The sequence below is a fragment of the Trachurus trachurus genome (assembly GCF_905171665.1).
Source record: "Trachurus trachurus genome assembly, chromosome: 13".
NCBI classification, from domain to species: domain Eukaryota; kingdom Metazoa; phylum Chordata; class Actinopteri; order Carangiformes; family Carangidae; genus Trachurus; species Trachurus trachurus.
The window spans coordinates 12,842,711-12,866,748 of NC_139892.1; the positions used below are offsets into that span (position 1 = coordinate 12,842,711).

The following is a 24,038-nucleotide window of genomic DNA, read 5'->3' on the forward strand; positions in this document are numbered from 1 at the left end:
TTGACTTAATTCAGCCAAACCAGCTCCAAGCCTGAAGAATGAAGAATGAAGATTTCTCCAAATCAGAGGAATGAGCAGATCAATACAGAAAAACGAATTAAAACTGTGTTGTGTGATATGTCCACTGTGTCTATATTAGACATTGTTTGTCTACATATGTTTCTCATAGCTTTTTATTTTATTCTATGCCTGCAGCACTATACACCCAGACATATTTCTCTGTCAGGACAATGAAGTTTATTTGATTTGATTGATTGATTTGATATAATTAGCTGTATAACAACACATATTGCAGATGCTGGATCATCATCAATCCATCCATTATCTACACTACTCCTTCGCCAAGGGTCAGAACAAGAGGTGGGAAAACGTCAAAGAGACAAACTGTTCACGTTCACATTCACACTCCACAGCCGATGGTATTGAACCCAGACCCTGTTAACCACTACACCACCGTACGACCTTGATAACCGCACTTTAACAATCAGTAATACCGACAGAGTTTCCATCAAGATTGTCCGTTTGTCAGCAGAAGCAGCATCGAGCGTCGACCTCGTGGTGTGAAACTTACTGCGACACTTTGCGCAGCGTCCCTTGTCGTACTCCAGCAGGTCCAGGGTCCGGCTCCGGTCGGTGACCGACCGCCGCTGCCCGCTCTCCCTCAGCCGAGCCGCCTCCTCTTTGGCGTACACCCCAAGCTCCTGCGTGTAGCGCCCATACATCTGCAAACAGACACATCAGCAAACATCAGCCTCGGAATTGAATGCACATACTGTAGGTTACTGCAGATTAAAGCAGAGAGCTGCAGAAAAAAGGTGCAATCAATTTATTTGACTTTATTGGCGTTTGTGCATCGTCTCCATGTGTTTGTAAAAGAAACAAAGGGTGTGATGTAACAACACGGCACAGAGCTGCTGACTGGCTGCTTTACTTTTGTTCAAACTGATAATAACCTGGAAAACCTCTGTATCATCAGGGCCCACACCCTAACCCACAGGTCAGAGGTCAGCCTGCAGGGCAGAGTGGAGGAATACCCTGTCTTTTTCCTTCAAGGAAACACACACACACACACGTATAAAAAAAAACACACACACACACACACATCACATAAAAGCACACATCACATCAGTCTCTCAGTCTCACAGTCTCGGCAATAAACCAAATAACATCTCAGTGGCTCCACACTGGCCGAACCTCAACCTTAACTATGACCCCAGTTTAACAACCCACACACACAAACAAGCTCACCCCAAAACACACACACACACACACATAAAAAAAAAAGACGTCAAGTCAGCAGTACAAGAAGAGACAGGAAGAGGCAAGTTCTCTACACCGCCCAGACACCAGGCTCCCCCACCCATAATGCTCCAGGGCGGTGGACAGGAACAGGGCCACTAATGACTTCCTCTCGTTCACCCGTCACAACAAAACGCGCCTCAGCAGGTCGATCAAGGTCATCGGGGCCGACTTCAGCAGTTGCTGATGAGCAAATGTTGGATATAAAAAGGATCAAACATCAGTATTATCACACACACACATGCAGCCTCAGGAGATTTTTAACCCCTGGACCTCAATGAGAGACAGCGTAAGGGCAAAGGTCACAGGAAGCCACATTGGTGTCTTGATGGGTAACTTCTGAATTGTTTTCCTCAGATTGCAAGAAATAAAAAAGAAAAGAAAACAACAGATATATCAACTTTGATTATTGACAGAACAGTTTTATGCAAAACCGATCCAGCTGTGACAATGTTTCACACACAATGTGTTTGATTCTCCTGAAGCTTTTACATCTATTACTCCTCAAGTCTAAAGTGTTATATAGCTGCAGCCTCAGTCCTTATTATATATGCATGGTGTTAAACTATTGAACTTCAGAAAGAGCTAATGTTGTTCTTGTGGGGGATGTTGGAGCCGTTGGTCTTAATAGTTAGATGGATCTAGACTTTATTTGTCCCCTGAAGGGAAATTTACATCTAGCGGCTCATTAGTAACAATGATAAAACAAAAAATAAAGTGCACTGTGCACAAGTGAACTGTGGTGCTGCAGCATCAGATTTCAAACAGAAGAAGACAAATATATACTGTAGGAAAAGAAAAATGAATATGACGATGTATAAGAAGAATATGTAAAGGAGGATGAACAAGAATAAAAAAGGAATATGTAGAAGTAGAGGTAAGGATGGAAGAAGAAGCAGAAGTAGAAGTGGAGGAAGAAGACTCACTTTAACCACAACTGTTGCTTATGCTGTTCATATCAGATCTGTTACTGGTGCTGTATTTTTTGTTGTTGTTGTCATTAATTTTATAAAGGCTTGATAAGTGTTGACAGAGTTAATGAATGTGGTTAATATTCGCTAACAAAATGTGATAAAATCTCTATTTAATATTATCTTCTAACATCAAACTATGCCTTCAGCCTTCAACAAAAGATGTATTTTGCTGCTGTTGTATCCTCAGTTTAGGGAAAAGTGTTGTTGTTGGTTTGTTTTTTATATCCCCAAGGAGCCTAATTAACCAAAGAGATCTCCATCTCCTCTTCTCCAAAACAAACCGACCCAATAATTAAAACACTTTCACTCCGATGCTCTTGGCTGGACACGGGACATCTTGTCCCAGAGAGAAGGAGCTTGATTCTCAGATAAGTTCAGGTCCAGACACCTGAAAATCTTTCTTCGGGTCGGAGTTATAAGGTCATAAAGTGAAACAGAGACATAAGTGGAAATAGTAAGAAAGTAGTCAGCTATTCATGCATGAACGTCTCAATAGCTCTTCTTTAATACAGTGCTAATAGGGCTGTAGCCACGTCAGATAATTAGTAAGGTAGTAATATAATATAATATAATATAATGTGATGTAATGTAATGTAATGTAATATAATATAATATGGCCCCGCAGCTATAAAACAGATGGTAAATTAGGACTCTTACCAAACCATTAATGTAAGTCTATACAGTCTTCCACAGGTTGAAGTTGACTTAATGTAACTACTGTAAAACTCACATTATGATCTCAGAATAACAATTAAGTCTAATAACTTGACAGATTGACCCCATGTCTCAGGATATTTAAACACTTCTACATATGTTGTGTGTTTCTGCCTCTGGATCAAAACTGTCAATTACAGAATATCTCACAATGTGAACAATCATCAGTTTTGATCTATAAATAGTGGCACGACCTTGACACAAAGCTCAGACTCTGTCTATGTGACAACAGTGCAGCTTCCTCCTCTTTTTTAAAAACTTTTTAAAGCCCTGACACGGCCGTGTTTACACAGCAGCAGCAGCTTCTCCGCCTGCGTCTGGTTCAATCATCAAATGTTCAGATTCACTAAAATTTCCGCACACGACAGGATGAAACAGACGCTGGTGTCTGGTGTTTCTCGGAACGAGGCCCCCATGGCCTGATGGGAGAAAGTGTTTAGACAACACACACACACACACACACACATGCACATGCACTTGCTTAATTGAGAACGATGACGGAGATATTCACTTGGCACCTTATAAAACACAGTCAGCAAAACACACAAAGTGGAGGCCTGCTGGCTATTTTTAGCCACACACACGCACACAGACACACACACACAGACACACACACACACACACACACACACACGCAGACACGCAGACACACACACACACACACACACACACACACACGCACACAGACACACACACACACGCACTCTTGCATAACTTTGTGTGTGTGCCTGTAAAACCGACTTGTTCACTGCTGTTTTATTGGGGTCAACGATCACAGCAGGTCGACTGACAGCAGGGCGGGACTCAACGTTAGAGAGCTTCCAGTCAAAACACAGGATGAAGCGCATTCACCTGAATGAACGGCAGGAAGTCGTTCACAGAGACGACGGCTTCACGTCAAGACAAAAAGCGCCTGAATGAGTGTTTATCACAAACCACGCTGAGAAAAGGTCGACTGCTGCTGTCGCCCCTCCCCCACCCCCTGACCGCCACAACCTCGTCTTGTGCAAGTTCTGTCCATATCAAACGCGCCTGGTATTTTTTTATAAAGCTTAGTCAATAAAATTCCTGTAAAATCTCTGCAGACGTGACTCATCTACTTCAAACACTGTTTCTCAATTTACTTTCCCCCCAAGTCGTCACAAATTCACCTGGAAACGATAAACTTAAAGAGATAGTTTGGGTTGTGTGGGGTGTTTATCTACAGTCATTGTGTCACCTGTTATAGATTTAGGTCATTGTGTTCTTAGTTTAGACAAGCAGCAGGAGCTGAGAAATGAGCTGATGTGGACGGGACCATCCACAAATTCATGTGTCAAAAATATCATTTTAAATATCTGTTTTATTTTGATTTTTTTCGCCACATCACCTTGCCATCAAACATCTCCATCCGTCCTTTGGCGCTACAGTTTGTGAACCGTTGAACTACTGTTTTCTTATGGCATGCACTTTAACTAACTGCTCTACAGATTAATTGTTGGTTCAGAAAGAATTAATGATAAGAACTAATGTTACTAAGGATATATTTGAATAGATTTAGATAGACAAAGACTGTTTAAGTGGTAAAATCTTCAAATTAATTTGGCTACAATATTTTTGCGAATGGCCCCTTGCTCAGTTCCTGTACCGGTGCTCCTGCTGCTCCTCCAAATAACCTGACCTGTCACTTTAAGGCCTCAGCATGCTTGGATGATCTAACAGCATCTCATATCCCTGTACCTATGAGAGATACAGGGACACTAATCAAACATTTTCATAACTTTCTGATCACTTACAGCAATTAACAAGGTAAGCAGAGATTAATTAAGTAGGATTTTCTGTCACTTTTCATTTGTGCATCTACAGTATGTGAAACTTTCTGAACGCTCAGCCGACAGACTGTCCGAAATAATGCCCCAACTTTTGTCATTCATACGATAACATCTTCCAGCCCCACTCCGCCCTGTAGTGTGGCCTCCAACGAGGCCTAAACACAGTTTGTGCAGCCACGTTCATTTTGAAGCTTTCAGACACATTTACATTTAATGAGTGTTGAGGCTCTGACGAGATGGACCATACAGTACATCAAATCAATAACAGTTTCGGAAGTGAAAATTGGAAGCAGTGTGTATCCGGTAAGTGACCATCTGCCTCTCACTGAGCTGGCCGTTAGAAATCTGCTGGAGACTGAGTTAAGCTAAGTTTGAAATCCATCACCGCCACCTAGTAACTACTGTATATAACCGGAACATTTCAGACTGTATTTTCCTCTGTGTGCTTCCAATTATATCAACATTAGTTTATTCATGAACTATATTTCATTATTGGCCTCTTCTCTGTTTGGGTAAACCGACGACTACACAACTTTATATGGCAGGGCTATTCAATTACAAAAATGAGTGCCAATTATTACAGCAAGACCAGACCAGGGGAAATGTTGCAAATAACATTTTGATTTTTAAGCTGGATGTTCAGTGTTTTGCACTTGTTGATAACCTGTACTTCAGTTTTCATTATCTGATTTGGTCTGGGGGGAAATACATGCACAACAGAGGACGTCCAAGGTTGTTTGATGGTTTTGCAGCAGTTTCCAGACTCACATCAGCTCAATATTACACATACACATAGACAGATGCATTCATAACCAGGGATATAGACAAAAGGTTCAGCATTGGCAAGATAAACAGGATCAAGAATTTTAAAAAGTGCTGTCATGAGATGCTGTTTTTAAAAAAACAAGGAACTGGTTGTGATTCAAAACAATTTCTGAATAATTATAATAATAAAACCGTCACTGGTAGAAAATAATTAATTGACTGACAAGTATCAAAATACCTCACGGGATCCATGTAAAAGCTCAATCTGGGAGTAAATAGAAGGAATGAACACAAACAGTGGGGAGGAAAAAAAAGAGGAAAAATCAACAAGGGAAACATTTGAGGAGTGATTTGGGGTTTCTGACATCAAATTCCAACCGCCGTTCTACCCAAGATGCCATTCTGCATGGCATTCTCGGCCACATTCATGATCGCCAACCCTAAGTTTTAATTAAGTAAGGAGACTTCAAACGCTATGGAAACTCAAAAGACCCGAAAACAAGAGGGCAGAAATAGACCTTCTCAGATGCACCCCCTTGAAACTCGCATCTGACCAGAGGAAGAAAACAAACAGACCCATCCAGAACAAAGGCATTACTGGTTGAAAGCCTATCATTATGTTGAGCATAGTCAGAAACGGGCACTCGGCTCAGCCTGCCCGCCTGGGTTAATTGATCCCAGATGAACGGGTTGTCCTGGACTCATTGTACCGACCGCTGGGGCAAAGGGGGAGTTGGGGTGGGGGGGGTTAGGGGTGGTGGCACGGGTGATAAATAACTCCAGCATCACTATGACAGGTATTTGAATTGTCTTTAAGGAGAGACTATGAAAGAGGAAGATCCCACACAATTAACATTTAACACAGATGGAAGAAACGCAGCTCAAAGATTAACTGAGAAAACTTGTTATTAACAAGCGACAATTACAACACCTCTGAAGGGTCAAACGACCTCCTCAAAACAGACGAGATAACAGGTGAGATAGAGGGGGGAGATAAGTCCGACTGACTGCCCTTGACCTGTTTCTGTTAATGCAACAGAGACTTCCAGAAATTCTACGAAAAAACAGGTCAGAGGAGGGAAAAGACGGAGATAACACCTGAACATCCGAGATGGGTCAGGAGTCAGGACTGAATCTTTTGGACCACCTTTTGGAATAGGACTTAAAGCAGATAACTGAGGTTTATATTTTGTCGCCTGTCAAAGTGTTTCAGGTTTAACATTGTCAGGAAGTTAAAAGTTTACGACCTCCAATTTTACGACCATGCATTTGCAAAAACCATGAGTGATGGAAGTTTCTCCAAACAGAGCAGGAACAAATGTCCTTCAAGCATCAGAACTCACACTGACACTGAAATACATTCATTTCAGACACAACATCAGTGGAAAATGACTTCTCCAGCAAAATATATTAAAAAAAAGTAATAATTCCTAGCTGCCAAAGACTGAGCAGTAGAGATGCACAATATCAGCCCGATATTGGCTGATAATTATCGGCCAAAATACACAGGTAAGTCCGATAATGACATGACAAGAGCCAATTATACACTCAGCCAACTTTGCCTTGATTTCACTCATATTCAGCCCATTTGCCCCCTGAGTTGATTTGAAACAATAATAAATGTTGACTTTTGAAGAGTCATAACTGTTTTTGTTGTGATTACAGTAGTGATGTCGGTTATATCATTGTGTTAAATCAGAGGCAGAGCTACAGCCGAATGTTAAATTAATCTTCACTCACTTCATCTTAGCCTTTCTTGACCTCAGGTGTGGATATAAACCGTTAAAAATGTTATTGGTTATCGGTATTGGTGGGAAAAAGAAGAGTTATCGTGCATCCCTACTGAGCAGGTTTAATGTGAAACAACAAACAACCCAATAGGGGAAATTAGCGTTCATTTTACGATAAAGTTATTCCTCTGTTTGATGGGAACTATTAGCCTCTGTTGCCAAAGTGGATTATAAATTAACCCATACAATAAGTCGTCCTAAATGCCAAATGCTGCCACAGATAATTTTTTTATTTAGTTTAAAATACAGGACATTTAAGAACAAAACATTTAAATTGATGCTCCACAAATTCTCATTATATGATTCCTCTGATCTTATTCAGCTGCTTCTTTCATTTCTTACTTTAATTTCCTTTCTGTTTCCTAACATGTACATCCCTGTCCAATGATTCAAACTGCATACACACACTGGACTGTTGCTTAATGTGCATTTAAATTGCCATGCAGGTCACATCCAATGTTGTGGTGCTCTCCAGCACCCAGGTAACCTAGCAACAACACTGCATCTCAACAGATGTCAGTCATAAGTCAGTCAGGAACAAAAACTAAAAGAGATTTCAGTTTGACTTTTAACTTCAGGGAAAACTTTGGTGTTTTTTCTAGGGAAATATAACTGTATTGATAAAACACACACACGCACAGACACACACACACAATACTGTTATGTAAAACTAAAAGAATCCAGGAGAACAAAGATTGGCAAAGTCAAGTTTTTACAAAGGTAATGTGGGGCCACCACTGAGACAAAAGCTTGTGTGTATTTGAGCGCTAAAGTCTATGTGTCTGTGTGTGTGTGTGCGTGTGCGTGTGCGTGTGCGTGTGCTATCTTTTGTAGCATTGCGTGTGGTTCGAAGCCAACTACAAGCAAGTCAGGACAAGTATAGTGGGGACCCTAAATGAGGGAACAAAAACCTGAAATATACATGAATGAGACTTGAGAGCTCAACACACACACACACAGACACACACACACACACACATGCACGCACACATACACACACATACGCACACACACAGCTGGCTGCAGTCCAAGCGGTCAACCCCAAATGACCAGGAGCCTCGCTGATCTCGCCCAGCATGCCACCACTCACTTCAGCTAATGAGCTCCCCGACAGGGTGTGTGCATGTGTGTCCAGTTGTGTGTGTGTGTGTGTGTGTGTCTGTGCATATAATGGAAAAAGACCATTGATTGCGATCACTCAGATTCACAGTGGTGCAGTAAAAGGAGACAAAACGCAGATAAGCTGGCGTTCCCTCTTCCCTTTATCAACCTTCCTTTTCAAAACATTCAACTGTACAATAACAGGTAGAGAGCAGTGTGTGTGTGTGTGTGTGTGTGTGTGTGTGTGTGTGTGCGTGTGTGTGTAGCGGAGGGGAGTGAGTCCTACTGTTTCTTTTTTATGTGTGTGTGAGTTTAAGTGTGTCAGCACACTCATGTGGGAAGGAAGGAAGAAGAGAGTTTGAAAGAATCATTGTGCAATTAATCTAAAGGAGGGACTGTGTGAGTCTGTGTGGGACAGGGGGAGGAATTCGATGGTGTGAAGACTTTTCCACCGCAAGGAGGAGAAACACTGCATCCTTGTTGGTTATTTAGTTTCACAGTCTTTTATTGAACACAGCAACTTTGTCTGGTTTTTGAATGGATGAACTAGGACATCACCTTCACCTGCACCCACACTGAACTTTCTGGCTTCCTAAAACATAAAAATGTTAAAGCTCCTTCAGTATAAAGGTAGATGTTTGTATTAAAGCTCCATACGTTTACTTTTTATATCATTTTATATCATTTATATCATATCATTGTTATGTAAACTGCTGGACGATCTGAATTTCCCTCCTAGGGATTAATATAATAAGTATTTTCTATTCTATTCTACGGTATAAAGGTAGATGTTTGTGTTAAAGCTCCATACAGTATAAAGGTAGATGTTTGTGTTAAAGCTCCATACAGTATAAAGGTAGATGTTTGTGTTGAAGCTCCATACAGTATAAAGGTAGATGTTTGTGTTGAAGCTCCATACAGTATAAAGGTAGATGTTTGTATTAAAGCTCCATACAGTATAAAGGTAGATGTTTGTGTTGAAGCTCCATACAATATAAAGGTAGATGTCCATGTGTAGTGTGATTATAAAGCAGCTCTAGGTTCTATATTAAAACTGTGAAAGTATCAAAGCCTCAGTCCACAGAGAAATGCACACAGCCTGTATTCAGAAACTGAGCCTTAAAAGCAGCCGTCAGGACTTCCTGTCACTTTGTGATGTCACAACAAAGCAGTCACCCAAACAACCTGGACCCACCATCCAACACTTGACACTGCACTACACTGTTGGACTCACAATAGACGAGAACAGTGCAACATGGGCTGCTCGGTGGTCGAATGGTCCAGAGCATGTCCCATGTCTAATGCAGTGATCGCCGGATCAATTCCCGACTATGCCAATCTGTACTGCATGTCATTCCCCCAGTCTGTCTCCACTATCCTATTCATTAAAGGCAAACATGCCCAAAAGATAACTTTAAAAACAAAACAATGCAACATATAGTCAGATTTTTCCTTGTTTTATTTCATGCGCTCATATTCCTTGCTAAAATCTGGTGCCCAGTGCCCACATTACCCATAATGCCACTCTGCAGCTGACAGCTCACACAGCTATTCCCTCTATTAACACCTTTGAACAAACCGATCCGTATAATCAGTTTACTTCGGCCTTTCAGTGTCACCCTAACAAACGAGAAGAAGTGGAAGAAGAGGAAGTAAAAAAAAAAAAAAAAAAGTATTAGAAGAGGATAAAGAACAAGGAGAAGAGGAAGTAGAGGAAGATGTCAAGTAAAAGAAGCAGAAGTGAAACACTCAGATTTATTTTACAGTTTATATTCAGGGACTGTGTTCGTAAAATTGATTTGGAGCGACATATGGAAAAATGTACAGTAAATAGAGATTTCCCAGAATGCCTATAGAAGACCCCCCCTGGGTTAGAGGGTGGGAGGGGGGGGGGCAGTGCTAGTCGGGAGGTTTGTGTGCTTGTGCCAGGCTGCCATGCCAACCCCTGAGGGCCTCTCTCACACTGACCCAGACCTGGACAAACAGATGGAAGAAAGGGGAAGGAAGGATGGATGGACGGATGTCAGGGGAAAAAAAAACAAAATAAAATAAGGAGGCAGGAAAAAGCTGCAGGAGGCGTCTGAAGAAAACAGTGACGGACGGACTGAAAAGAGAGGTGCATAAAAACAGAAAAGAAAAGAGAATGGGTTAATGTGTGTTTGTGTGTGTGTGTGTGGGAAGTTTGGCTCCATATACAGGATCCATCCTACAGTGTGAGCTGAATTTAGATTTTAACTGTGCATTCAGGAGGGAGGGAAGAAAGAGTGCAGCTGTGAACAGTGGAGGAACGACGAGTGATTAATGACGGAGGCTCCACACCTGTCTAACGTCGGCGCTATACAGGCAGTGAATTACAGCGCACGTGAACGCACCACCACCACCGCAAAAAAAAAAAAGAAAAAACAAAAAGAGCTGAAGACGCTCCAGCCGCTGCGATGTGATACGATACACACATTAATTACACTCCACAGCTTCACTTACATTAATATAATTATTCAGTCTCCCAGAGGACGGACTATAAACACACACTTAAACCTCAGCTGCAGACAGATGAGCAGTGGCAGCATGAATCTATCTCTCTCTTTGTCTAGCTCTCTCTCTCTCTCTCTCTCTCTGTTCATTTGCTGCCTCGTTCGCCCGGCTCCAGGAATCAGGTCCAACAGCAGGCTGGCAGCTGCACATTGATATTGGAGCCACGTCTTGAACACGGCCACAAGGAGAAAAAGAAAAAAAAAAAAAAAAAAACAAGCCACAGATCCGGCACAAGCTCTGATATTCACCTGTGGACTGTGTGTGTGTTTGAGTGTGTGTGTGTGTGTGTGTGTGTGTGTGTGTGTGTGTGTGTGTGTGTGTGTGTGTGTGTGTGTGTGTGTGTGTGTGTGTGTGTGTGTGTGTGTGTGTGTGTGTGTGTGTGTGTGGAGCAGTGTGTGTGAGAGAGAGAGAGCAGCAGGTGCATTTTCCTGTTGCCTCATTAAGAAAACCCATATTTACTTGGGCACATTCAGCTCTGCTGGCAAACTGCTCCTTCTCCTGCTCTTTCCAAATCCTTCACTTCACTTCCATTACTCTGTGTGTGTGTCCTTCTTCCGTCCAAGGTTTTAAAAGACACATGCTGTTCTCTCAAGGCCAAACGTTGATACTCATTCATCTCCTCAACTGAAAACTCTTGTAGACACAGTAAAACTTTCAAGTGTCACTTGATAAAAATGGATTTCGTTGTAACCTAAAAGGAGGACACTGAAAGTGACAAACCAAATCATCTCAGCTCTATGTTTCAGCATCATTCAGCTCATTGATTTGGTTTTCTTATCTTTAGTTTTGGTTTATTTCTGCTGCAGAGGCACCAGATACAAGAAAGCTCGGCCAAATGATAATAAGACCTCTACAGTCCTAAACAAAAAACATTAGGTCCCATATGTATAAAGGTTGATGTTTGTATTAAAACAATTACGTTAATCGTATTTTCATCGTCATCGCGATGTCAACAGGCAGAATAAACTCATTGCAAAAGGTCGCCTGAAATGCAATGAGTATGTTTTAGGGACACACCTGACATAAGCAGACAACATAAGCAGTCACCAAGCCCCTTGGTGTTTTATTCTGAAATCTGCTCTATTTTTATTGGATCACTCAGAAAACAGTCAGCCAATCAGAAGAGACTGACCTGTTGTTACTAGAGCTCCACGGTGAAGCTGAGAGAGGAGATGGAAAAATATACACAGGAAAACACAGAGGAAATGTGTAAAATATGGAGCTTTAACACAAATCAAAACATGATGCAGCACCAATTAGACCAGCAGCTGTCGTAAAGAGGCCAATTTCATATCAAACCTCTGATTTAAAAACAACAACAACCAGGATTCAGACACATTCCTACACACACACACACACACACACACACACACACACACAGGGAGTGTGGATGAGGACACTGCAGTGAGCGTGGTGTCACTACAGGAGCGGTGTGCTGGACAGATTCCCATTAGTGGAGCTGTTCAGGTGACATGGCTGACAGCAGCGCTCCGAGACTCAAACCACCAACAGCTCAACGCCGCCGCACACAGTCAAACAGACACACATCATGGCTTTGCAGAGTAAAAAATAAATGGGAGAAGAAAATCATCCCAACCCCTGCTCACGCTCCACGACTGAATGTTTATGCCTAAGTGTGAGTTTGACTTCGTGCAACTGGAGGCTAAGGAGCTGAGATGCACAGGTATCATCTATTAAAAAGCTGCGTGACGTGTCAGTCACTTCCTGCAAATCACACAGTCATAAAAGTTTCCCTCTAGGCCCCAGACTCGCATTTACTCACGGGCACACACACACGCACACACATCGGCGCTCCAGTGATTATGACACTAACTCCTCTAAATGCTCTCAGACCTGACAGTTTCCTGAGACACCAGAAATAACTGCACATTTGCATGAGGTGGTGGCGAACACCAGCCACAGCACCAAGGAGTCTGTTTACAAACAGTCCACGGAGGTGACGCTTATCTGCAGGTTTAAAGAGACTGATTTGCTTATTTTAACACGAGCATCAACACAGAAGCAACATGTGTTTGCAACTTTTAGAAAAAAATCCACTCTCAGTTAAAGTGCCCGCTTTATTTTGAAATTTTTCACCACTTTATCCAACTTTTTTCTTTTTTTTTTAAAAAATGCAGCACAACACTCAGTGTCAGTGTCAGCACTCCAATATCATAAATATATGAAGCAGATTAATCATTTAACTTCAGACTGAGCCTTCTCCGCATTTGTTGCAGGGAATTCTAGGAAAACTGTGTGATTCCATCAACTCGTCTCACCTGCCACAATGAGTCTATCGTGTTTGTGTTTTTCTGTCAATATATCAATTAAACAATCAGCCTTTATTTGAAAATATCTCTTCATACAAAGTGTTATAAAGCAATAAAAAAAACTGTATCAACTTCAAACTTAACACAAAACAATTAATGAGCAAGTAATAAATAAAAACTAGATAAATAAGAACAATAACAACAGGAATCAAGTAAAATGTATCATACATTTGCACCATGTCTTATATTTCAGCAGATAGTATTGATGAACATCTCTCTGCACGAAATGTCGAATCAGAAAAATCCCTGAAATGTCAAAACTCGTTAAAATGCCGATCATGAGCTCCCGGAGCCTAAAGTTAAATATTTAAAATGTTTATTTCATTGAACCAAATAAAAAAATAATTAATATATTTGTGAGGCTGGAAAAAAGTGAATGTTTACATGTTTGGTTCACTCTCACTGATCAATTAGTTATTATGATCATTGATATTCCGTCAATCTTCTGTAGGTTTTTCTCCACCGTCACTCTATTAGCACTCATCTTTTCATGAACCCACTGTCACTTCCTGCAGATGCTGAATTCAACTCAAGTGTCAGACTCACAAGTCGAAGCCAAAAGTGACAAAGAAGAATAATAATGTTTTTTTTCCGCCTTCTATGAAACGTCACGTAAAGAAAATAAATCAGAGTCTGTTTCCGCCGTCTGATTCATCTGTCACATCTCAGCTCCTCTATCGTTTTTAAAAATCATCCCACAGTTTTCCAACATGTTGAGATGAAAAAGCCTTAATATTCAAGTCTGCTGCTGGCCGAGTGAAAACCACAGATTCATTCATATCATAAATATTTTTTAGCTGTGGAGGAAGTTCAGACGCTCATCAATACGAGGGCAGAGTTAATTTTTACCCCCCTGTAGGACCCTGAACACATTTGTCTCATGGAAGTTGCATAAGCTCGTAGCTGTGATGTGTAAACATCACCAGCTTATTGGACCAGGAGCAGATAAACAGTAATATTTATTTATGATGAGTTATTTTCTACCACATAAGTTCATGTTCAAAACAAAAGTGATAATTATCTAAACTTTTATTTCTACTCTATACTGTATGTAAATGTCACCTCCACATTGGAGCAGACAAGAGCGCCCTATAAAGAAGATGTAATGTTTCCAAACCATTGATAATCACTGCTTTTTATGGAGATCAGTGATTACATCTTAAAATATCACAATTCAAAGTGAGTGGAAATAAAACTTTTATTCCTACTGCACATAGATTATAAAATAAAAACATTATGGAGCTTTCTTTATCCTAAAAACAACACAACTTGTGCTCCAGCCTGATCCAAGATGGTGGTGACATCCTCCAGCAGTTAACCCCTTAACACCCACAGGCCCATCGACGAGCCCAGCATTAATGTGGGGGATTATTTTCAGATTATTCTGTTAAGTGATATTATGTATGGATTATTGAAGTTTCTAATGGTATATTTGTGTTTATTTTGAGTCTGATGTAGGGGATTTATATCCTGTATCAAATGTATTTTCATTGAATTTCATTAAATTTCATCAATTAAGGGCTTAATGCAGAATCTACATACAGTAAATGTGACTCTGATCACTTAAAACCACTACAAAACTTTATATAACTTTATACAACTGTACATGTAGGCTAAATTACCACCATGGAGGACGGCTGCACCTGGTCAAACAGTGACCACCCAGGAGAGACGCTGCAGGAGGTAAAGTGATGACGTCATTGTCCGACGTCCGACCTGCGTTTCTATTGGTCGGTGGATTTTAACAGGAATCTGAGAGTTTGTGCTGCTCCTGAGCAGGTGCGGAGAAAAAGTCGAGCTCGAGCAGCGAGTCAGAGGAAGAATAAGAAGAAATCTGAACGTGAAATCAAGAACGAATGTCTCAAAAAGACGGAGAGGAAAAAAAAAACAACAACAACATTTATGCAACTGATAATAAACAGCTGGAATAGGGAGGGGGGGGGGGGGGGGTTGCATGTGTGTGAAGCTTATTTCTCATTTTCATATAATAGCAGAGAATCTCAGATGAAGAGACAATGGAGTCCCAGTGAGAGACGGGTGAGAGTGGGGGAGGAGGAGGAGGAGGAGGGGGGAGACAACGACATTCACGCACAATGCTTTCCAGTGTTCGGTTTATGTTTCGGTTTCTGCATCTCGCACGTGCTCAGCTGGGACGTGGGAAGGCAGCAGCACCACCATGGCACGGCCCTGTACACCCCCCCAAACACACACTCTACACACACACACACACACACACACACATAGAAACACACTCATGAAAACACACACACACACACACAAGAGAGAGCTGGGGACACACTGTTCAGTAAACGTATCACCGTCATCTGACTGAGAAAACACAGCTGTGACAATAACTGTCCGCAGGATGTGATGGACAGACGACTGTGAGACAGGGACGAAGACAGGAAGACAGAAAAACAGAGAGAGAGAGAGAGCGTCGTTCAGAAAGAAACAACAAGCGGAGGAAGTAAAGAGAGAGAGATGAAGGAGAAAGAAGAAAGAAAAAGACAAGTGGTGTGAACCCTCAAGAGATGGAGGTGGAGAGAGCATGAGAAAACATTATGCAGAGAGAGAGAGAGAGGGAAGGAGGTCGAAATATGAGAGTCATAACATAAACAGAGCTGCAGAGTGTGGGAACGACAAAAAAAGAGTGAGAGAGAGAGAACACATGAGAAAGTCAGAGAGAGACCGAGGTGAGAGGAAAATAATACGACAACAGAGTCTGAATGAAGACAGTCAGAGACTGCAGCGACACACACACACACACACACCCATTTTCACACAGACAACAGGAGGAGGAGGAAGAGGCCACAGCTTAGTGCCAGTTTTGTGTCAATATCTGTAATGGAATAAAGGGGCTGCCTCAGACAGTATCCAATCAACCAGTGTGTGTGTGTGTGTGTGTGTGTGTGTCAAACCTGCAGCCATCAGCAAGCATACAGCCGCATTGCACACCTCCACCACCTCCTCCAATTATTTTAATAACAGCCTCTCACTTTGCTTATTAAACTGTTTGTGTTTTAAATCCGAGACCCAAACACAACAGAAACAGGTTTGCTGCTTTTTACACGTCTGAATTGTAGTTTATTAATTATAATATATATGTATAATATATATAAATACAGTACTGTGCAAAAGTTTTAGGCAGGCGTGAAAAAATGCTGTTAAGTCAGAATGCTTATCCATCATGCAATACCTTCAGTGAGGCGTCTGATTGGACCCAAATTTATTCACAACAACCCCAAACATTCAGCCAGTGTCATTTAGAAATAGTATAATCAGCATAAAGAAGAACAACAAGTCCTGGAAGTGATGGTGTGTTGATTTGATTTAGGATTCTCGTCTCTTTATTCACTGCATTTTGTTAATTGATCAAAAAAAAATTAAGACTTCCATCTTTGAAAGCATTCAGCTTGTTTTCCTCACCTGCCTAAAACCTTTGCACAGTATACGTATAATGTATCGGGTGAATAATGGAGCTGATTCAAAAATAATCTCCATGAAATGACGAAATATTTTTATTTTTAGTGCACAGGGGCGTAAAAGAAGAAGAGGGTGTAAAAAAGAAGCAGAAGGAGAAAATGTGGAAGTAGGAGAAGAAGATGGAGAAGTTACACGGAACAACAACAGGAAGAGGAAGAAGAAGTAATGGAGGAGAGAAGGAGCAGAAGAAGGAGAAGGAAAGATGCAGGAGTGAAAATGGAAGAAGAAAGAAGTTGGGGTAAAAAAAAGAGAGAATGACGGGGAAAAGACAGGCAGTATAAAAAAAAAGGTTAAGAAGGAAGAAGACAAAGAAGAGAAAAAGGATGAGAGAAAGGAGGAGGACAGGGATGTGATAAAACGACACACAAGAGGATGAAGAGGAAGAATGATTGCTTTGGATCCTAGAAGTGTAACTGTGACTCTGGACCAATACAAATTAGTCAGGGATCATGATGGCACACAAACACGCACACACACAAATTTATTAATATAAACAGAAGCTTTTTAAAGGATCGGGGTCTCACAGGAAATATACAGCAAGTGACACACACACACACAGAAATGACTTTTACTCCATTTTAAGGGATTAACTTCCTTTAGCTTTATCACGCGAGATGAGATTAGCTCAATTAAGTTTACTCACTTCACTTCACGTGCACACACACACACACACACACACACACACACACACACACACACACACACACACACACACACACACACACACACACACACACACACACACACACACACACACACACACACACACACACACACACACACACACACACAGGGGACAGAGGAAGCATTTGGCCAAACAGTGTTGAAATAAAAGCTGAGGGGAAGAAGTGGACAGGGGAGCACACTGAAATGATTAAACTAGCAGGTTTATTAGGTGTGTTTGTGTCCATGTGTGTGTGTGTGTGCGTGTGGTGAACAAATCTTACACTAGAGCAGGCAATAAGAGCAGCTTTTGTGGTGTAACATCCCCTAAAACCAGAAGAAGTCCGATATAATCCCTATTTCATAACCCCACGCTAATCTACATATATATTGATCTGGCATCAGTGAGTGTTGTGCGGCCATGGTGAGAATAGTTTTGGGATTGTTGCCCCCATCCAAATTTAAATCTCTCAAATAATCACGGAGCTAAAGAACTTGGATGGGGGGTTGGGGTTTGAGCACGCTCCGCTCTGGCGCTTTGGCTAAATCCACTTATTGGACCAATTACGTCAGAGCGTTTTGAGGATATTAAAGGTCCCATATCGAATAAAGTGAGATGTTTTTTTTTGTTTACTACTGATCAGCTCTAGGTTCTATATCATATACAGTATCAAAGCCTCAGTCCACAGAGAAATGCACACAGCCTGTATTCAGAAACTGAGCCTTTAAAAAACTGAGCCGTCAGGACTTCCTTGCACTTTGTGATGTCACAACAAAGCAGTCACCCTTAGCGTGTGTGTGAGGGTCTAAGGGCAGAGGATGTTGTTATGATGCTATGTGAAGCCCTTTGAGACAAACTGTTTGTAAAAACATGCTATACAAATAAAATTGCCTTGCCATGATGAAATCTGGTTGTGTTAAAATGAGAAATATTGATTCTTTATCAGAAAAATGTGTATTTTCTGTACAAATTATCCATAAAATTAGCAATAAGTGAAGTTAATGTCAACTGGAAACACTTAAACCATAATGTTTGATTAGAAATAAGAGAAACTTAATAAAAACTTGATGTTGAAATGAGATGAGAAAGCTGAAAGAACACAGGCTGTTGTTCCCACAGTCTTGATTTGACTGACGACATAATTATTCAGATGTGTGGGTGTTTCAGGTGTGTTATTGTGGACAGAGATTGTCTCTGATCAGGAGCTAAAACACTCGTCTACATAAAGATTATCTGTGATTTAGAACAAAAATGTCGTCATGGGACGCAGCCTTGGTTTCTGAATCATTAGACTCCTCATTGATCAAACTGAGCCAATAGAAATTCATTAATATTTTCGAGTACTGAGTGTTTAAAGCCACAGGTGGAAATGATGGGTCGACCCTAAAACTTCCAAACTGATGAAAATATCAACTTAATGATCCAAAATGTTCCTAAAATTGAAAATCAAACATCAGTCCAGTCTCATCAGGAGCAAAAGTTAAACCCGAGATAATGATCAAACTGTCAGAGACTAACATTTCTGAGACGATGACTAATGAGTGATCAATAATAATCAGTTTTCACTGGTCATGTCTGTCCCCTCGGGGCCGCGAGGTGTCGAGTCAAACCAGTGAACGAGGTGAAGTTCAGGAGGTCAGAGGTCAGAGGTCAGAGGTCAGCAGCTGTTTGTCCGAGTGAAGCATGGACAATAACACGACGCCTTCGCTCACACTGTGGTTATGTAAGACACACAAAGGCTGACGCTGCGTTCAAGAGCTGCAGGGAAATTCCAGACACCTCGCACAGATCTGAAATATTCAATCTAATTTAAGTGCATTAAACAAACACCGGGTATTTAACCACAGGTTTAACACCATGACTCTTGTTTTTGTGCTTTACATTGTCTTTATTCAGACGTTAGCTAGAGCAGCTCAGAGGCAGCACATAGGTCAAAGGTCAAGACTGGTTTATGACCTGCTGAATAATGAATGACTGAAAGATGAGCATGAAAAATTAGATTTCATTTTTTTTCTAAATAATACATAAGATATTAGTATTAAAAAAAAAAACTTAAAGCAGAAGTGAGTGATCCGGTCGTTTTCGCTAATGCTGCGTTCCAGGCAGGCTTTTGAAATCGTAAATTACAGCTTCAAGTCACAACTTACGACTTTGTAGCGTTCCAGGCAACCCACTCGTGTTTTTCCGACCTGTTTTACCGGTGAAAGTCACTATAACGGCCACTCGTAACTTCCGACCGGTGAACTCGTACCAGATCGAACTGGTACCACTTCACGGTCGGAAAAATACGAGTTTCCTTGAACGCACCATAACAGTCCTCGTCCCTACGTCGCCACATTCACGGCGTTCCTTGGCTGCACACACAGCCCTGCATGCCGTTCTCTCTCCTCATTGGATAAAAACTGTAGGATACGATAAATGTTTTCTCCTCGGCTCAGAGCAGAGCAGAGGGACTGACAGACCCGTGTTTCAGTCCAAACACTCTATGTAAGTGATTGCTGTCGGAAGATATAACTATTTAAGACTTATATTAACACAAATATATCACTCACTTCTGCTTTAAATTGCATTTTTCCTCTGTGTCCCCTGGAGCTGTGTTAACTAATTATTTTGTTTTTTTGGGGGTAGTTTTGTTTGTTTTGGGATTTTTATTATGCTGCTGCGTCTGCTTTTAATGTGTAATTTCTTTGTTTATTTGTATTATATTCTCCTCATATAAAGCTGTTTGAGCTGCATTTAATCTTATGAGACCTGTTGTATAAATAAAGTCTCTTCTTCCTCTTGTCCTATAGCATTTCTTCTTCTTCTTAATATCTTTATCATTATCTTCATCATTTTCTTCTTGCATTTAATCTTATGAAACATGCATTTTCATAATAATTTATCATGATTTTATAACTGTTGTAGCTTTAAACATGTTTGCATTTTCTAATTCATACAGACTAGAGCAGAAAACCAAAACAGGAGCTGTGGTTTGTTCCCCGATCCACCTTTGACCGGGTGCTTAGTGTGTACGACAGTGGATTAAACCTCAGTGTCCTCAGATCTTTGAATAAATTCCCCTTGATGTCAAACCGGGACCCTTTGGGTGTCCTCTCACAGATGTGGACCGTCCACTGTGGGACGTGTCCGGACTGAGAGACGAGCGCAGAGCTGATTATATTCAAGGCCACAGGCTGCAGCAGCAGCTTCATCATCATCCACACAGGAGTTCATGTGTTCGGGGCAAAGTCCGTCCGGCCGCTGCTCTGGAAAGAAACTCAGGTAGCTCCAGCTGCAGATCCTTTTACTGGAGCCTCACACACACACACACACACACTGAGATCCCTGTCAAAATCCCCCACTGCTTCCCACTGATCTGAGTGAATAATACTTGTGCCACACACACACACACACACACACACACTTGCCCCCCCACAGGGCTGAAGCTCTGCTCCGTAATGAAAGTCTCAAGATAGAAAAATATTTTTGCTGCAGTCGTGGATCAATGTACGATAAAGCCGTCTTCAGACAAACATCTTCTACGGGTCAATGTACCGTGTGATATTAAATCATCATGCTGTCGCCATGGTTACACAAGAAGAGTCAAAGGTTTATCAGGTCAATACATTGCTGAAGAGTATTGAAAATCGTTGACATGATGTCAGAGGTCATGAAAAATTTCCCAATTTTTTTTTTGGCATTCGCTTTGTTTTGTTTTGTTTTGTTTTTTTTTGTCGTCACACGTCACAACCTTTGACCTTTGAGTGAGTGGAGCTGTGTTACATCACTGACCTATATTTAAAGAAGAGACCACAGTTATGACAGGAGCTGACAGTAGACATACATCCAGGGTGTAAAATTAACTTTTTAACTCATCGACTGCCATTGGCTAGTGACCTCCAAACTGTTGCTAATGTGATGAACTAAAAATAAAAGTGTAATTTATTGTCAAATTAGCCAATTAAGGAGCTTCAGTGTTTTCTATTTCAACCGTGTAAAACTTTATTCTACCTCCCTATGTTCCTGCCATTGTCCTTTTTAAATAAATAAATAAAATTTAAAAAATAAAAAAATTCAAAGTGCGCAGAAGGACTGGAACGTTCCTTTATTCTCTAATGTTATTTCTGTTAGTTTATACTAATTTATAGATTAATATCAACAACTATTGGACCTTTATAATTATGGAGATGATGATAATGCACAAGCTCCATCAGAGACTGGGCTGGATGAGACTAACATCTGATCACATGACCACATCCCAACACACTTCTACTGGAGGAAGAGTGAGGACGAGGAGTGAGTCATAATTAATTTAAAGTTAATGACGCTCATCTATCTCAGAGCAAGTGGGTGTCACTGGGAAAAGCCTACACACACACACACACACACACACACACACACACACACACACACACACACACACACACACACACACACACACACAGACTTAATGAATCAATCCCACAACTCCCTCACGAGGAGTCCAGCTACTTGTACTAATGATTGTTGCTGATACATCTGCATTTGTGGTGTGTGTGTGTGTTCTTTGTGCGTGTGTGTGTGGCTGCACAGGGTGGAATATAAATAAGATATTACCGGCTGCTCCGACAGAGCTGCCACATATGCATACATAAGGACGCTTAGTAAAAGATTAAATGATTCATTGAGGACAGTCACTGAATATGTAATGCATTTACCTTCAGAGTGTGTGTGTCTGTGTCTGTGTGTGTGTGCGTGTGTGTGTGCGTGTGTGTGTGTCTTAGGGGATCTTGTCGACAAGCTTAGTTGAGTTGTTGTGTGCTAACAGGTACAAGAGCAAATCGATGAAGCCCACAAACAACTGTCACCAACACACCGATGGGAATAAGACTTGCCACTCTGGATAACCAGCACTCAAAGGAACAAACAGCCGCGTGTCCTTGAAGGCAACACTTCAGCTTTATCAGAATAAACACTCTTCTTGATGAATCGCCGTCCACTTTGTAAATGTTTACTTTTCCATAAGTAACTGTTCATCCAGATTTTTAAAACTATGGCAACAATAAGATGTGTTATATTGATCCGATTGGAAATAGAAAGTGACATTCACTTATTAGTTATGTACAGATAAATAAGAACAGCAGTGTCAAGATATAAACTAATGTCATTTTATTTAATTTATTGAATCCAAATCATTTTCATCCTCCAGATATTTAGAAAATCTGGATCAATTTTACACAGATTATTAGATATAAAGCAATTTAACTCATATAATTAGTAAATTTACACCAGCTTCACCTTGGTAATTAGCAAATATAAACTAATTTCACCTAGATAATCAGTACATATGAATCCATTTTAGAGTTACTAAATATTACATAGTTTTGTTTAGAAAACAACAAAACAGCAACCGCACACTGAAAACACTGCATATTTCAATTTATTACAAGCTTTCGGTCATTGTGACCTTCTTCAGGCATACAAGACAAGTGAATGTAGCTGTATATACAATAAGGCGGCAGTTAGCTATATAATATAGTAATATAGTTTTGTTAAAATCTACGTAGTTAATTGACTCTTTTTAATCAATCTGTTCAGTTACATCACATAATTTCTCCAAGTGTGTCTCAGTCTCAGATGACGCTCTGAGACAAAACATTTACATGGGAAGTGAACTAGCTGTGTGTTATTGAGTTCAAAGGACACGTGTCTGTGCGTGTCTGTGTGTTGCTCTTAGACTCATAATGACTGTGTTTACTTTGACATGTGTAAATGTAACCTCTTATCCAGTGTCATCATCATCAACATGAGCTTTAGTCAGAGCTTTTATCTAGTGAAAGTTTCAGACTAATTCCTAATCAACGAGTCTGTCATCTGACTAATCCATCAATTATCTAATGAGGTATTTTGATCTTATCTCATCACTGAACTTAACTTAACTTAAACCAACATGTCTGACTCCTCTCACTTCTCTCCGTCATCTCCACGATCTGATCGACGTGACCTGCTGATAACCTGCCGCTCGATTGGATTACAGCTTAACCCGAATGTGTGTCAATATGCCGGCTGCAGAAATGTGTGTGTGTGTGTGTGTGTGTGTGTGTGTGTGTGTGTGTGTGTGTGTGTGTGTGTGTGTGTGTGTGTGTGTGTGTGTGTGTGTGTTTCTGGTCAGGTGTCAGTGGTGCAAAGCAGCTGCTACATCAGTGTTTAACAACCTCTGCTAAAGACACAGTGTCTGGAAACAACCACAACACAACCGGTGATGTGCATCGACACACAATCAGTTTACCTGAGCTGCACCGGAAAATACAGAGGAATGTGGCCACACACACACACACACACACACACAGACACACACACACACACACAGAGACACACACTGGCCGGGTGTGAGGTAGGCCTATCACATGACAGCAGCTCTGAGGCACAATCACTCATTCTCATTGTTGCATAACTTTAACAGTCTCTCTGTAGATGGATTACAACATCTTCTACAAGCTGCTGTTATCATGTCAAGAAGCTAACAAGTGCTCAACAGATTTTTTTTTAGCTTTAACAGGTCGATATAGGAATTTTTTTTTTTGGCCTGCGACAAATAACTGAAACTGCCATTC

General features: G+C 41.0%; 1 protein-coding gene across 1 annotated transcript in view; it reads right to left on the minus strand.

Annotated features, from left to right (window-relative positions):
* LOC310996423 (chloride channel protein 2-like) overlaps nt 1–24,038 on the minus strand; it is a 165,392-nt gene that overhangs the window by 109,826 nt on the left and 31,528 nt on the right. The window contains exon 2 of the mRNA XM_083985815.1: nt 572–722. Within this exon, the coding sequence (XP_083841941.1) occupies nt 572–722 (151 nt within the window). The remainder of the gene's footprint in view (nt 1–571; nt 723–24,038) is intronic.